The 18115-nt window shown below is 42.2% G+C and overlaps 1 protein-coding gene and 1 non-coding gene across 2 annotated transcripts in view; one reads left to right on the top strand and one right to left on the bottom strand.

The window, feature by feature from the left end:
- Positions 1-12054: 12054 nt before the first annotated feature.
- LOC126162897 (tetraspanin-7-like) overlaps positions 12055-18115 on the bottom strand; it is a 169932-nt gene continuing 163871 nt past the window's right edge. Inside the window, exons 5-6 of the mRNA XM_049919705.1 lie at positions 15800-15956; positions 12055-12193 (exon numbers count right to left, since the gene is read on the bottom strand). Of these exons, the coding sequence (XP_049775662.1) occupies positions 15801-15956 (156 nt within the window). The 3' untranslated portion in view covers positions 12055-12193; position 15800. The remainder of the gene's footprint in view (positions 12194-15799; positions 15957-18115) is intronic.
- Trnat-ugu (transfer RNA threonine (anticodon UGU)) lies at positions 13911-13985 on the top strand. The gene has a single exon. It is a non-coding gene; the product is annotated as a tRNA-Thr (tRNA).

The following is an 18115-nucleotide window of genomic DNA, read 5'->3' as shown; positions in this document are numbered from 1 at the left end:
AATACTAACACGAATTCTTTACAGACGAATGACCTTGGGGAATATCAGTTTGGATTCCGTAAAAATGTTGGAACACGCGAGGCAATACTGACCCTACGACTTATCTTAGAAGATAGATTAAAGAAAGGCAAACCTACGTTTCTAGCATTACGATTTAGAGAAAGCTTTTGACTGTGTTGACTGGAACACTCTCTTCAAAATTCTGAAGGTGGCAGGAGTAAAATACAGGGAGCGAAAGGATATTTACAATTTGTACAGAAACAAGATGGCAGTTATAAGAGTCGAGGGGCATGAAAGGGAAGCAGTGGTTGGGAAGGGAGTGAGGCAGATTTGTAACTTATCCTCGATGTTATTCAATCTGTATATTGAGCAAGCAGTAAAGGAAACAAAAGGAAAATTTGGAGTAGGAATTAACGTTCGGGGAAAAGAAATAAAAACTGTGAAGTTTGCCGATTTCATTGTGATTCTGTCAGAGACATCAAAGGACTTGGAAGAGCAGTTCAACGGAATGGACAGTGTCTTGAAAGGAGGATATAAGATGAACAGCAACAAAAGCAAAACGAGGATAGTGGAATGTAGTCGAATTAAATCAGGTGATGTTGAGGGAATTAGGTTAGGAAATGAGACACTTAAGGTAGTAGATGAGGTTTGGTATTTGTGGAGTAAAATAACTGATGATGATCGAAGTAGAAAGGATGTAAAATGTAGACTGGCAACGGCAAGGAATGTTTTCCTGCAGAAAAGTGTTAACACTGAGTATGGATTTAAGTGTCAGGAAGTCTTTTCTGAAAAGGATTGGGATTTTCTCTGTTGTCCTCATCATTTCATCATCATCATTCGTGACAGTGGCTAGATTGGGCTGTGTAAAAATTGGACTGTGTAGAAATTGGGACTTTTCACGGGCGCTGATGACCGCGCAGTTGAGCGCCCCACAAACCAAACATCATCATCATCATTATCTTTTCTGAAAGTATTTGTATGGAGTGTAGCCATGTATGGAAGTGAAACATGGTCGATAAATATTTTATACAAGTAGAAAATAGAAGCTTTCGAAATGTGGTGCTACAGTAGAATGCTGAAGATTAGAAGGGTAGATCACGCATCTAAATAGGAGGTACTGAGTAGACTTGGGAAGAAAAGGAATTTGTTGTACACCTTGATTAGAAGAAGGGATCGGTTGGTAGGACACGTTTCTGAGGCATCAAAGCATCACCAATTTAGTATGGGAGGGAAGCGTGGAGCGCAAAAATCGTAGGAGACCAAGGGTTGAATATACTGAGCAGATTCAGAACGATGTAAGTTACAGTAGTTACCCGGAGATGAAGCAGCTTGCACATGATAGAATAGCATGGAGAGCTGCATCAAACCAGTCTCTGGACTGAAGATCACAACAACAACGACAACCTATCTTCATTATGCAAATTATTGTCAGAACATTATATCCTACGCAATTACGCAGCAAATGAATACTGCATGAATACCTCTTATTTTGTCATACCTGTATGCTTGTTTAATGAACATTTTACTATTTTGCCAGTAACATGATTTAAAATTTTTATTGCAAATGATATTAAAAAACTGTGCTGAATTAAAAGTGGTCAATCGCATGTGTCAGCAGAGACCATAACTGAAAAGAAAATCGTAAGACGTGTCTGTCAACAAGACCTAAATAGCTGTTTATAAAATATTTAACAACAATTCGTTGTCATTTAACGTGAGTTCAACAGGGAAAGAATACTAGTTTATTTATTCATGAGAAAACCTTTATTTACATTTATTTTGAATAGTTTGAGTGTGACTGAATGTTTACGATATTTCCATATTTAAATATTGTTATAATGATTAGTTCGGCTCGGGGAGTGGTCAAGTTGAATCAAATCTTGTCTGTATAGTTAAGAACGATAAATTTTTGGTGAGGAAGCCTTCAACAAAGCGGACTGTAGTGGAACACTAAGGGAATCAAGTGGAGACTGGGACGTTTTGAGCGCTGGAAGAAGGAAGACCTGCCTTTGGTGACGAATGTGATTCATCGTGTAGGTGATTGATTCTGAACTGTTAACGGCCGCCACAGTACTGTAATTTTTAAAGAGACTCTTAACTCACGAAAGACCTGCACGTGCACCAGAGTAGGACTCTTAACTTTTTCCTCTTTTATTACGGAACTGAGCGTAGAACAACATGAGTTATTCTTTGTAACGCATATGATAATTTGTCAATCATAATGTTTAACTCGGAACTATTTTGAGCTGGAGAAAAGTTAGTGTATTGTGATTACGAAATGAACTTAGTTTTCGCATATCTTCGATGATTATTTATTTTAGGGATTTTGCTATCATTCTCGTAACGTTCTCAACGTAACTTTGCTGCATTTGATAATGATTTTTTCTGCCTGTATTTTAACTGAATACTGCAGGACCACTTCTCTTTTATTTGAGATGTCCATTCGTGAATAAACATTACTCAACGTACTTCTCTGTTGTCTACCTCAATTACAGACGTTAGAATAGAGTCCTTGTTTTTAAATAATTCATTTAACTTTTATTTTGTATTTTTGTATATTTTATTAAATCATAGTTCTAGTCACTGCAGACACTATTTGACTGCAGGATCACAGCTGCAGGTTATTATTTGCAACGAATTAACTGCGAGACGTGAAAGCAGGCTATGACTACATCGAGCTATTCTTTTTAAAGAGAGTTGTGTACAGCCCAAATACTTAAAGGTAAACATGCTTATGCTGTTTGGAAGAGCAACTGCACTCATCAGTAGCCTTTAGGTACCGTCTAAATTGGCGACAGCCACGACCTACATCATTGCCCACTGCAGCCCCCACTAAGAGATTGACTTTTTTTCAGCCAGACCACTGTTTCGATGCGAACCACCATGAATTCCTCTCCTGTGCCAACTTCCTCATATCAGAGCAGCACTTGCATCCTATGTCCTTTATTTATTTGTTAGATGTATTCTAATATCTGTTTTCGTCTACAGTTTTTCACCCTCTTTAGCTCCCTCTAGTAACATGGAGGTCATTTTCTGGTGGTTTAACAGACGTCCTGTTACCGTGTCCCTTCTTCTTCTTCTCAGCGTTTTCCATATGTTCGTTTCTTTGCTGATTCTGTGAAGAACATCCTCATTCCTTACTTTATAAGTGCACCTAATTGACAAGATTCTTTTGTAGCACCACATATCACATGCTTCGGTATTCTTCTTTTCTAGCTTTGCCATCACGATTCGCTGTGATGCAAACGTACATTCTAAAAAAATTCTTCCTAAAATTACGGCGTATGTGTGATACTAGTAGACATTTTTGGCCAGAAAAGCAGTCTTTGTTTGTGCTAATTCGCTTTTTATGTCCTCCGCCATGGGTTCTTTTGATTCCAAAGTTACAGAATCATTTAACTTCCCCTACTTCATGATCGCCAGTTTTCATGTTAAGTTTCTCAGTATTCTCATTTCCTCTACATCTCATTACCTTCGTCTTTCTTCGGTTTGCTCTCGGTCCACATTCTGTACTCATTTGACTGTTCATTCAATTCAACAGATCCTGTAGTTCTACTTCACCCTTACTGACACCACCAGCAAAGAAATTCATGTTCCTGCCGACGCAAAGGAGCCTCTGGATCGAGCGTTTCCGCCAATCACAGCAAAGGAAATTTTCGTGGAACTGTGAATATTTCAAGCAGACTTATGACGTCGTCATGGGTGTTCCTCTGTCTCCCATGGTGGCCAGTCTTTTTATGCATGATATTGAGGAGAGAACAACGGAGTCAGTGGCCCTTAAAAGAACTATACTTTTAAGGTATGTGGACGACATTTTCATAGTCTGGTCTCATGGAGAAGATAAATTAAAACAATTTTTACATCACAATAACTCCATTCACAAGAAAGTCCAGTTCACTGTTGAATAGAGAATGATGGTTGTCTCCCCTCCCTGGATGATTTAGGTAGACAGAGGAATGGTGGTTCACCTGAGCCCACTCATAGTGATTCGTATTTACATTCGTAGAGTTGTCATCACCCTTCGCAAAATATTGGTGCTTAACACACTTGTATATAGAGGACAGACGCACTCCGGTACACATAGTTTGCCTCAAGAGCTCACCCTTCCAAGGATAGTGTTCAGGAAAAGGTGGTTTTCTACCCAAATGTTTACTAGGACACTATCAGTTAAATCCTACGACCACAAGGTAGAAAAGCGGAGAGCACACTGGTAAAAATTATAGCTTTTTTTTCCCTTTGTTCCCAATAGTTCGTTTAAAATAATAAAACTCTCCGCAGTTTCCATGTGAAAGTGGTTTTCCACGCAGCATCTAAGATTGTCGACCTGTCCAGCTCTATGAAGGAAGACTGGAATATACAGAAAACCTCGCCAGTGTGGATCGCGTATACACTGACCAGCCAGAACTTCATGACAACCTAGTAATAGCCCGTATGTGCAGCTTTGGCACCGATAACAGCAGCGACGTGTCGTGGCGTAGAAGCAACGAGGCTTGGTAGTTCGTTGGAGGGAGTTGGCACCACATCTGCACACACATGTTACCTGATTCCCGTAAATCCCAGGGAGAGGGGCGATGAACTGTTGACATGAAGTTTCATCTACATCTACATCTACATCCATACTCCGCAAGACGCCTGACGGTGTGTGGCGGAGGGTACCTAGAGTACCTCTGTCGGTTCTCCCTTCTATTCCAGTCTCGTATTGTTCGTGGAAAGAAAGATTGTCGGTATGCCACTGTGTGGGCTCTAATCTCTCTGATTTTATCCGCATGGTCTCTTCGTGAGATATACGTAGGAGGGAGCAATATACTGCTTGACTCCTCGGTGGAGGTATGTTCTCGAAACTTCAACAGAAGCCCGTACCGAGCTACTGAGCGTCTTTCTTGCAGAGTCTTCTACTGGAGTTTATCTATCATCTCTGTAACGCTTTTGCGATTACTAAATCATCCTGTAACGAAGCGCGCTACTCACCGTTGGATCTTCTCTATCTCTTCTATCAACCCTATCTGGTACGGATCGCACACATGTGAGCAGTATTCAAGCAGTGGGCGAACAAGTGTACTGTAACCTACTTGCTTTGTTTTCGGACTGCATTTCCTTAGGATTCTTCCAATGAATCTCAGTCTGGCATCCGCTTTACCGACGATTAATTTTATGTGGTCATTCCATTTTAAATCACTCCTAATACCTACTCCCAGATAATTTATGGAATTAACTGCTTCCAGTTGCTGACCTGCTAAACGATAAAGGATCTTTCTTCCTATGAATTCGCAGCACATTACACTTGTCTACATTGAGAATCAATTGCCATTCCCTGCACCATGCGTCAATGCGTCAATTCGTTGCAGATCCTCCTGCATTTCAGTACAATTTTCCGTTGTTACAACCTCTCGATGTACTACAGCATCATCCGATGTTATCCACAAAGTCATTTATATCTATTGTGAATAGCAACGGTCCTACGACACTCCCCTGCGGTTCACCTGAAAGGATTTCTCTCCATTGAGAATGACATGCTGCGTTCTGTTATCTAGGAACTCTTCAATCCAATCACACAATTGGTCTGATAGTCCACATGCTCTTACTTTGTTCATTAAACGATGGTGGGGAACTGTATCAAACGCCTTGCGGAAGGCAAGAAACACGGAATCTACCTGGGAACCCGTGTCTATGGCCCTCTGAGTCTCGTGGACGAATAGCGCGAGCTGGGTTTCACACGATCATCTTTTTCGGATCCCATGCTGATTCCTACAGAGTAGATTTCTAGTCTCCAGAAAAGTCATTATACTAGAACATAATACGTGTTCCAAAATTCTACAAGTGATCGACGTTAGAGATACAGGTCTATAGTTCTGCACACCTGTTCGACGGCCCTTCTTGAAAACGGAGATGATCTGTGCCCTTTTCCAATCTTTTGGAACACTACGCTCTTCTAGAGACCTACGGTACACCGCTGCAAGAAGGGAGGCAAGTTCCTTCGCGTACTCTGTGTAAAATCGAACTGGTATCCCATTAGGTCCAGCAGCCTTTCCTCTTTTGAGCGATTTTAATTGTTTTTCTATCCCTCTGTCATCTATTTCGATATCTACCATTTTGTCATCTGTGAGACAACCTAGAGAAGGAACTACAGTGCAGTCTTCCTCTGTGAAACAGCTTTGGAAAAAGACATTTAGTATTTCGGCCTTTAGTGTGTCATCCTCTGTTTCAGTACCATTTTGATCACAAAGTGTCTAGACATTTTGTTTTGATCCACCTACCGCTTTGACATAAGACCAAAATGTCTTAGTATATTCTGCCAAGTCAGTACATAGAACACATCCTAGGTGTGTTCGCTCGGGTTCGGATCTGGCAGGTTGAGGAGCTAGCAAATCGATTGCAACTCGCCACTGTGTTCTTGGAACCACGCCACCACAATCCTGGCCTTGTGACGTGGCGCATTATCTTGTTGAAAAATGCCACTGTCATCGGGAGACATGATCGTCATGAAGGGGTGCACGTGGTCTGCAACCAGTGTACAATGCTCCTTGGCCGTCATGGTGCCTTGCACGAGCTCCACTGGGCCCATGGACCCATGGACGCTCGCTTGTCTCCGTCCCGCAGTACTGGTGTCAGGGAGCTGTTCCCCCGGAAGAGGACGGATTCGCGCCCTCCTATCGGCTCGATGAAGAAGGTATCGGGATTCATCAGACCATGCAACACTCTGTCTCTTCGCCAACGTCCAGTGCCAATGGTCACGTGCCCATTTCAGTCGTTGTTGCCGATGGCGTGGTGTTAATATTGACACGTGCTGGGTCGTCGACGGCGGAGGCCCATCACTAAGAGTGTTTAGTGCGCTTTGTGTTCACGCACACTTGTACGCTGCCCAACATTAAAGTCTCACGTTAGCTCCGCCACAGTTCGCCGCCTGTCCCGTTTTACCAGTCTGCCCAGTCGACATCTGTAATAAGGGGCGGTCGCCGAACCCCACGACATCTGGACGTGGCTTCACCTTGCTTTCGCCACGTGTTGAAGACATTCACCACATCACTCCTCGAACACCCGACAAGCCGTGCAGTTTCCGAAATGCTCCTGCCGAGCCTCCAGGCCAATCGCAATCTGCCCTCGATCAAACTCACATACATCGCTCTCTTTCCCCTTCTTACACACGGACAGCACGCTCACTGATACTAAATACAACGTTTGTGTGCCAGATTAACAGTCGTTCCCAGTCAGGTGATAATGCTGTCGCCTGGACGGGTTTATATCGATAGTAAGTCCGTGGTCATAACGTTCTGGCTGATCAATATATCAGCCAAATCAAGCGTATCATGGAAGAACGATGCACTGAACATGAACGCCGCACTCGCGTTTTGCAACCAATCAACTCTGCTACAGTCGGACATAGTATCTGGCCATAAATTCAATGCAGTATGATCAAAAAATAATTTTGGCCAAAACAAACATCTTTTTGTGACTCCATTACTAAAGAATCCGTGAAAAATCTGATGGACTGTGTCAGCGACTACCAACTGGACAATGCGTGGAATCATATCATCTCCAGGATTTGCTCTGATCAAGACGATAAAGTAAGCCGATGTCCATGGCGGGCGGCATCGCTGAGGACAGCTGAGTTCTGCAATTCCACCAGTGAGGGCTCTGCCGCAGGGTAGTGTGGTCACTCTGTCACCTCAATTTGACACATGCACGGAGTATTCACAGCATGCTATATATTGTGAAACGGACGACATATTTATGAGCCTATGATAGATCACCTGGGGGTGACTGTCAGGTGCCATGTCGAAACCTCGTGGAGTGTAGTTGACCACAACCGGCTGCAAGCCAGAAATTTGTTCGATTAAAACTCACAAAAAATCACCCAAGGATGCGCAGTATGACGAAAAACGTAAGTAAACATTCACTACCGTCGCTCTATGGATATGTAAACAAATAAATTTTCCTTTAAGAACGGAACATATTCTTCTGATTTCAAGGAAAATGACATGCTGTTATCACATACAACGCATAAAAGCAGGCAAACTCTGTTCAATGCTATGCTTAAAATTAATGTAGTTTCAAATGAGCGTAACAAAATAAAAATGTACTTTTATAGTTTTTAGGCCTAAAATAGAAAACCAGCCTAAAGTTTTGTTTCATATTTTACAGAAATAAAACGAGATCCATTAAAGAAGACACACAGGTGGCACAAAACGTTTTACTAAAAATTTTAAAAAAGACATTGCGTTTTTGTTTTTCCCAAAACGCTAGTAAATCGTGTTTTCTGAACATCAAAATTAGTTTGTCCAGTACTTCGTGTTCTATACAAAGGAGCGTCTGTAGTATATAAATATTAACTGTGAGATATTTGTGTGATATACAGTAGTTGCGGTGCTGTACTGAAAAAAGGTAACAATGAATACAAGCCTTTTATTATACTTTTAATATAACGTCTTTAAATGGATACAGTTCCATACTTATACACGATATACGACATGCCACTCTACACATACTACGCAAAGACGCTAAGTTGGAGCACGAAAAACGTAATACGTGATGAAAGTTATTAAATAGACATTTATATAGTGAAGTGCACAACAATAAATAGAGCAAATATAAGATACATTGCACTAGATTGGTGAAAGTGGTTATATATGGTTTGTCCTTTTATGTACAGACAGGTAAAGGTATCTATCAAGTCTACAACATACACTGTTTCTACATCAGAGATTCAGTACGCACAATGAAAAATGAGTACATATTTCGTATATTGGTTGCATTACAGACTTATGGGACAAACATGAAGTATTTAATATTAGTGACAAGTGCTCTGGCTATATAAATCGTTTGCCTATTCCCTGCATGTAGGCGCCTTTGCAAAGGAACCCACTACTCCAAACTACCGTTACACCAACGATTTATTACAAAATAGATATTTGAAATCCAATTTAAAATTACCAAAATATATTATCAACGTTCAATAGCTCAGAGGAACCATTCAGTTCACTTCACCCAAGTGAAACTCATGTGTGCCATAGATAAGACGTGTAGAAGGCAGTAAGTGAAGTAAGGCATCTGACCCAGAGACCAACCGCACACTCTGTAACGTCCGATGCGAAACAATACAGTTTTGCATATGTAGACAACGGCGATCGCGAGTTCCGTGACAATGTCAGAAAAAAAGGCGGCATATTTTAAACAGTTTAAGTGATTTCCTTCAACAGTAATCAGTCTCGACGTAAGCAAATGAGCTATAACCTGCAACAACAATGAATATTTTATTGTAACTAAATGAAGAATTATCTACAGCAACAAGGAATATTTATGTTTACTTCCGTATCATTACTGTTAAGAGTTAAACAACGATTTTCATCTCCTGCGTGTGTGACTGAATCAATATTAGTAAAACCATTTCTTTTTTGTTAATATCGGGCAATATGCAATATCCAACCTCCTCAGTAAAATCTTAGTAGTAGCCAGCAACCTTCAAGTTTTCTTGAGAAATTAGTTTCTTTCGAACGGTGTGACTGAAAATTTCTTACAGACGAAAAAGTCAGGATAATTTTCCTTGTAACATATTCCATGCCGATTTTGCTGGTGGCCATCAAGAAATGAAGTAATCTACTTAGTTAAATACGTCTGTGTAAGTATGACTAATTTTCCTATGTGTAATGGCAACAGCAACAGGCAACACCTTTGATAATTCTCTCGGTTTTATTTGAAGGATAAGCTCTCCAACTGGAGATCAGAAAAAATTGAAAATATATGCGTAAAAATAAAATTTTAAACTTGGTTTTGATACCTCTCACTATCATTTTTGCAAAACAATCACAGATTTCATATGAATCCTCTATGCGTAAAATGAAAAGACAGAAACGGTGTTATGTGAATGTGAGTCGTTATGATTTGCCACTGATTATTTTACTTTAAAAAAAGTTCAGTTTTTCCAGCTTCCTTGTGTGCCATTTCTTAGGGGATAATATATCAAGTTTCTGTAACAGGCAGAATCAAACTAAATAAAAGCTTATTGCGTTATTAAGCAAGTGATTTTTGGCTGGTTAAAATTACCTACTTCAAATATTCCGCTGAAATTACGTTTGTCTTGAAGAATACCCAACTCGTTAGCGGAAGCAAAGGAAAAGGGACTTGCAAAAAAGAGTATAAGCGCGACATGTTTATTTAGTACGTTCTGTAGCGATTGTTATATCCTTACAAAAGTCTGCCTCTTTTATGGTTATGTTCATCAATTACTGCGTCGGAGCCTTTCCCAGAAGTGTGATCCTACTTACTTTGTCTCCGTTTTCTGTTACAGATTAGTGACCTGAAATAGGCCTATGCTCGATTTCTGAGCATAGTCATGATCCAGAAGCAGACTTGGCATTTTAATGTGACATAAAAACGACGACGTCGACATGTGGTTTTTCCGGTTGATTCACACTAAAGACATTGGTTAAGTCAGCTGTCATTTCCCATGGAAACAAAAATAATGGGTAATGTATGTAATATGTTTGATAGATTTAAAACAGTTCTGGTTCGTACACTGAACCGTATCAAATCTAGTAAGGGAATTTGTCAGTAGAGCGTTTCTAACCTTAGATATGAAAAAGACCGAGAAGTTGGCAGCACTGGGCAGACTCGCTTAGTGCTGTTTGCTTGTTTCTGCAGTCGTGTGTTCAGTAACTGAGCTTACGAGAGATTAGGAGCATCAGACAGTTGTGCAATTCATAACTGTTCAGATCTTACGATGCTAAGTCATAAACACACAGAACTCTCCAACGATAATGTGTGCATCCCAGTAATGACACCCCGACAAAGCTCAAAGTATGGTGAAAACATAAACGACTTGAGGAATATATATATATATATATATATATATATATATATATATATATATATATATATATATTGCTAGCTTTTCTTCCAAAACAGAAAAAACACAGGTAATCAATATTACATTAAACGTAGCTACTGTGGTTGCGAAGGAACGAAGGTCCTGTCTTCCAAATCATAAATCAGCTCCAGTTTGTGTGTACAAAATATAATTGATTTTCTACTTATAGTTCGAGATGATTTCACTAGTGTGTAAGTAAACTTAACCAAAGTAACAGTTATTGACACCAGTCTGTAAGGTCACTACGCGGAAATCATGACTACCAGTCTGTCACGTGTGGCCTTTAAATAGAAAATAGTTCTGTGTTATGTCGCAGGTTTGCATGGACTCTTACGAAGCCTCGTTTATGTAGACAAACAAATTCGTCATAGGAAGTAATTTCCGAATACTATATATTTTCTGTTGTTCTTGAGCTAGTACCTACATTAGAAAAAAATTGTCGGTACACACTGTAGCTAATCCAAATATGGCTTCATATTAAGAATTTTACAGTCACCTTTAGGGTGGGTGAGCTGTTATAATACTGAGGAGTAAGTTACTTTGTCACCTAACAACCGATCATTTGAAATGAATTATCAGGTGTTACTAAGGAGACGAATTGCAAAATGAATTGAGTGAAATCATAATACACAAAATAAACTAGATTTGTAGCGATGTTCGACTGTCTTTCTGATTAATTATTATAATTTACTGCAAGTAATTGTGCTGTTAGAGTTCATATTCTTTCAAGGCAAACTTTAGGACCAATGAACAGAGCAAACGTAACGTAGCACTGGGGAGAAATGAACCACTCGTTTGAGTGAAGTTGTCAAGAACTATATGTTAAGTGCAACACAAACATCGCTGCCACGTCAGATTATAGTTTTCACTGTGAGCAGCAAGGACATTGAAGCACATATCACGTAATCTCAGTTATTGCAGATAAAAACAGCGTTTTTAGTCAGATCAGTGCGATACACAATGCGTATGGCGTCATATTAATGGTCACCAGTGAGGTATTTATCTGTAAGTTATTTACGTGCATTGTGCATAAGAAATTCATCTATACTTCTCAAGAAAACATGCATCTGTTGTTTAGTTTGGACTCCTTTTTATATATTTCTGTTAGGAGATCTGTGATGTTTTTACATTTGCAACACTGATAAAGCGTGGGTCGAAGAACACGGCAGATGTTGGCTGAAGTGGTGCGGCTGGTAGCTGGGACAGAGCCGTGTGCGTGCGTAGATACAAGTGTGGACAGTGATAACGAGATACACGAGGAAGGAGAAAGAGAGCGCAGAGAAACTGGGACGGGGGCAGCGGTCGCCACCTCCGTACGGCCCCTCGCAGCACCTGAAACACGCAATGAAAGAGTCTCAGCTACAAACGGATTTACTAGCTACGCTACAGCAACATTTTACACACCATACACTGACGTAATTTTCAGTGCACCGCCAGGAGAAGTAAGGAGATCAAAAACAGGTTTATTTAAGAAATAGTGCTTGAGAAATCAGTGACAAACGGTTATACTTCAAGGTCTGCGCAGATAAGAAAAATGAGCTCCACATTACTGCAAAGGAGTTATCTGATTGGGACGGAAATCGGTAGATGTGACGTACATCCACAGGCAAAGAAATGGTTACAGTTTCAGAAAAACTGGATGGTTTATTCAAGAGAGAGAGCTTCTCAAACTGAACAAGTCACTAAAGCTTTAGCCCACCTCTGGCCCTTATGAAAGTACACTACTGGCCATTAAAATAGATGCACCAAGAAGAAATGCAGATGATAAACGGGAATTCATTGGACAGATATATTATACTAGAACTGACACGTGATTACATTTTCACGGAATTTGGGTGCATAGATCCTGAGAAATCAGTACCCACAACAATCACCTCTGGCTGTAATAACGGCCTTGATACGCCTGGGCATTGAGTCAAACAGCTTGGATGGCGTGTACAGGTGCAGCTGCACATGCAGCTTCAACACGATACCACAGTTCATCACGAGTACTGACTGGCGTATTGTGACGAGCCAGTTGCTCGGCCACCATTGACCAGACGTTTTCAATTGGTGAGAGATTTGGAGAATGTGCTGGCCAGGGCAGCTGTCGAACATTTTTTGTATCCAGAAAGGCCCGTACAGGACTGCAACATGCGGTCGTGCATTATCCTGCTGAAATGTAGGGTTTCGCAGGGATCAAATGAAGGGTAGAGCCACGGGTCGTAACACATCTGAAATGTAACGTCCACTGTTCACAGTGCCGTCAATGCGAACAAGTGGTGACCGAGATGTGTAACCAATGGCACCCCATACCATCACGCCGGGTGATACGCCAGTATGGCGGTGACGAATACACGCTTCCAATGTGCGTTCACTGCTGTAGTGTTGAAGCTGCATGGAATGACGTGCCCATGTCTGCCGTTGTGGCTAAACTCGTCTCGGTGCCCAGCTGTCTTAGAGCCATTGTTGGCAGCAGAGGTTATGTTTGCAGGAAGGGGCGAGAGGCCCACACCCCTACGAAGAAATGAAATGATAATTAAGTCAAGACCGTAAGCTGTCGATAGGCGATGATATACATCAAGAAGGATGATAATGTGTGCCTCGACTGGGACAGGAACCTGGGATCTCCTGCTTACAAGGCAGACGCTCTATCCATCTGAGCCACCGAGGGCACAGAGCATAGTGCGACTGCAGGGATTTATCCCTTGCACGTGAGACCCACATCCCCAACTTAATGTCCACACACTACATTCGTAGTGCCCCTGCCCATTACACTCATTGCCCGTGGCAGACAATCTTACCGAGTCCTGTAAGAGTTCGGACATGTCCGAAAGAACAGATACCATCTTCATATAGCTAAGGCTAACTGGCCATTGACGTTCTTCTTCTGTGCTGGATGCACACGTATTGCCCGAACTCTTACGCGACTCGATGAGATTCTCTGCCGTGAGTAATGAGTGTAGTGGGCAGGGGCACTACGAATGTAGTGCGTGGACATTAAGTTGGGAATGTGGGTCTCACGGCAAGCGTGCAAGGGATAAATCCCTGCAGTCGCACTATCCTCTGTGCCCGCGGTGGCTCAGACGGATAGAGCGTCTGCCTTGTAAGCAGGAGATCCCGGGTTCGAGTCCCGGTCGGGGCACACATTTTCAACTGTCCCCACTGATGTACGAGTTTATCAACGCCTGTCGACAGCTTAGGGTATTGATTTAATTATCATTTCATTCTAAGAGAGCTGCATGGTCACCGATGGTATCTGTTCTTTCAGACAGGTCCGAAAGATTAGATACCATCTTCACATACCCCTAGCAAGAAGTCTGTCTGTCGTTGGTGGAAACGTGGCGAGGGAGTTTCAAAAAGCATGTTGCTAAATTAACTAAGGAGTACTTATAATATTATATTTGATACTGGCAAACAATTTAAAACTGTAAACACGGAGTATGAATTACTTTCTGAACCAGAGGAAAATTAAATACATTAAAGAAACAGGAGATCCAAATAACTAACTAGTGGGAGTGCTCCTTGGTGAAGGAGGGCTTGGAGGAAGCGACGCTAAGGTTGTCGCTAACGACAGAACTGCCTGTTAGACACCTGTGGACTTTTGACAGTGGCAGGTGCGTTACAAAGCAAGAAACCTGGGGCGGCAGCGGACGCTTCGGTGGGCTGCCAGCAATCATCTCGGCCTCTAACTGCGTCGTCGAGTACGGCATCATCAGCCACTACCAAAAGCCAAATATCAGCTGTCAGGTTGAAAGACTGCCCAGAAAAACAAGAGAAGTCGGCTCTTGGGATACAGGGGAGAGTTCCATCCATAAAGCTGTCAGCAAATTATTGCAACATAACTTGGTATAATTGACGAAAAAGAGTAATGGCCATTAATGGTATAATGACTAGGATCCGAACTGTTTTGTTAGTTAATTGGGAGTATAATGTCCATTATGCCATTATCGACTATTAAAATCAGACAAATATGAACTGTATAATGTTCAGGATTAGCTTCTTGAAGTGTCGAGTTTTATTTCAGTGAAGCTCTAAATTTTCTAACAGTGAACTTGAATACTTTCTCGTGGAACTTTGCTTGGGGTATAAGATACGAGCATGTAGGACGTAGCCTGATGTTGCTGCATTAAGCGGAACATGTACAAGCCGACGGAAAGTAAGTGGTCATTAACATTACCCATAACTGTCGGAATATTCTTTCGCTTGGACGATTCCGTTTCTGACTCGGCTCGTTGAAGGAGCAGTCATTACTCTCACTAGCCTTTTTAGCTTCGGAGTGCTATTGTTGAGAGTGGGAAGTGGCTATTTCATACGTAAGACGTTAGGTGTTGACGTTTAGCAGCGACAGGAGTGAAGTATGTAAGAAAGTGACACTGTACTGAGTGGCTGACTACGGGCAACGCGGAGGTGCTGTTCCTTCTTTTCTTGTGCTTTTTACGGCCCTTAGCAAACAGGCGGGACCCATACCCAGCTGGCGTTTTCGGAGATGGCTGCTGAGAGTCACAACATGGGCGACGAACGGGCCGGGGTAGGAAAATAAATGGAGGTTTAAATGTGTCGAAAAACTAAGAGTAAAGAACGAAACTGGTGAGGGAAGCTGATGGGATTCTTGCTGATCCAGTACCGAGGCTTTGACACGAGTCAAAAGAAAACATACAAAGTGAATATAACGGTGGAAGCCTAGCTTACCTAATTGAATAACGCAGTCCAGTCGCAAAAGCAGGAGGCAGAAGGAGCCCTCGCACATACTACACTAAATTTTATTTCCAGGTACCCCAAGTCACCCACAAAATTAATTATATTCTTCCTAGTAAACTGCAAACGAGCAATAGGTGAAATTTCGTTATTTCCTACTTTTACCGGCGCTGCAATTTCAATGTCAGACAGAGTATGTTGCAGAGTATGCCAGGTGCCGCACCATGCTGCCTGCTGCAGCTGGCTGCGAAGTGTACCCACCTTAGGCCATTTGCTCGTACTTGGCCTTGTTGATGTTGCGCGCCAGGCAGCAGGCGAGCACGACACCCAGTAGCGGGATGACAGCCACTCCTGCCGCTGCACCGGCCACCAGCCCGATGTTCGTGTTCAGAAAGTCCACCACCAGCGTGTAGCAGCCCTGCGTGACAAGTCAAACACAGCATATGGTCCACAGTATGCAATAAGTCTACCACTAGTGCGTATCAGCCTTGTGTGACAAGTCAAATACAGCATACAGTCCACAGTGTGCAGTAAGTCCACCACTAGTGCGTAGCAGCCCTGTGTGACAAGTCAAATACAGCATACAGTCCACAGTGTGCAGTAAGTCCATCACCAGCTTGTAGCAGCCCTGCGTGACAAGTCAAATACAGCATACAGTCCACAGTGTGCAGTAAGTCCACCACTAGTGCGTAGCAGCCCTGCGTGACAAGTCAAATACAGCATACAGTCCACAGTGTGCAATAAGTCCACCACTAGTGCGTAGCAGCTCTGTGTGACAAGTCAAACACAGCATACAATCCACAGTGTGCAGTAAGTCCATCACCAGCTTGTAGCAGCCCTGCGTGACAAGTCAAACACGGCATATAGTCCACAGTGTGCAGTAAGTCCACCACTTGTGCGTAGCAGCCCTGTGTGACAAGTCAAGCACAGTATACAGTCCACAGTGTGCAGTAAGTACATCACCAGCTTGTAGCAGCCCTGTGTACAGTCATTGGTCTACAAACCTACAAGCACCACTAAAATAATGAGAGCAAGACATTTGATAGAAATCTTTTCATTTTTTCTCAAAATAGCTAAAGGAAGAAAAGACCATTCACCGCTCGTTGAGTTTAGGAGGTCTTTTTTTCAATTCGAACAATACTGAGGTACAATCCGTAGTTTATGTCGGGTAGAAGCGTAAAACTGTACGCAGATTCGTGCAAAGGAAAAATTTCAGGATTCGTTTAGTTTTGTAATGCCAAGTCTCCAGTCGCTTGCTAATCTTGCAAAGTTTGTGAGATATTGAACTTCCTGTTTCAAATCTGCTTTCAGTGCGTCGCACATCCATTTCTTTCCTAACCATAAGCTTCTTATTATTAAGTCAGTGTTAGTACAGTGATAACCACAAGAAAAACAATTCACGGACAAATACACCACAGAATCTCTGGATAGTAAAGCGGGTTTCACGCCCAGTGGCTGAATTTTGCAATTTACCTATTATCCATGTAACACATTTTATCAAAGCGTAGACCATTTGTGTTGTATTAGATGAACAACAATAGCCTTGGCTTCTGAGAGACATCTGCCACATACTGTCGATGATTAAGCTTCATCATAACAGAACAGTAACTAACGGAGTAGAAAGTAACATGAAGTCGTGTCAGCACCTGATCTACACGATGTTTCAATTGTTGACTGCAAAATGATCTTTGTATTTAAAATGGAAGATTAAATTAAGGAAAGCTTAATTAAGAAAGATAAAAATTTTAAAGATGTATTACAAGTGTTATTGTGTTTACCTCTATTACCATATAATGTGATTTCAGTCTTGCAGTCAATGTGCCGAGTTATTAGCATTTTCTTTATGACTGGTTTTGTCAAGGAGTGACAATCAAACCGTGAATCTGACCCGTGAAAGACGCAAAAGTGTGAATCATGTGATATGTTATCGTTACATATTCCATGTTTTTATAACTGAGCTTAAGGAAACAAGAATGAGAGAGATAGAAGTACCATTCCCGTTGGTGGTGAATGGTACACATGGTTGTACTAACAAGAGACGCACATATCGATTTTGCTCATCCATTGTACGATTTTAGTGCATACTTAGATGCAGCAAGTGATGCCACACTACGATGCAAGTGTTTCCGAGAAATCCAGGGTCAAAATTTTGCGAACTTGTCGAATGCCTACGAGGGCGTCTATCACCGAGCAGCGGCCTTAGCACAACCGCCTAGGCCGACAGACTAGAACTCTGCCTGTACTGCGTTCGAATCTCCTCATTCCTTCCCTAATCTTCCCCCAAAAACCGTGGCTTTTTCGAACAGTCCACTGGTGTACTGCCGGTTCATAGTGTCCAACGGGCACAATATTTCGGCGATCAGACACGTCGCCATCGTCAGGTTCGCTGACGAACTGAGCTCCTGAGGGCGGGAGGTCGTCTTAACTCCCCTCCCCTCGCGAGGCGTTCTCTCCGCGGTCCGCGCCCGCGCGTCAGCGGTCGATGAGACGTTGGCGTCGGCGTCCGTGGTGGCGTCGGTGTAACTGCCTCGACCGCACTAGTCGCCTGTTCGTGTCCTTTGCTGAGCGTCTTTTTAA

This window comes from Schistocerca cancellata, chromosome 2 (assembly GCF_023864275.1).
Source record: "Schistocerca cancellata isolate TAMUIC-IGC-003103 chromosome 2, iqSchCanc2.1, whole genome shotgun sequence".
Lineage (NCBI taxonomy): Eukaryota > Metazoa > Arthropoda > Insecta > Orthoptera > Acrididae > Schistocerca > Schistocerca cancellata.
The sequence above is the reverse complement of the archived record's forward strand: the minus strand, read 5'-3'. Positions and strand labels throughout refer to the sequence as shown.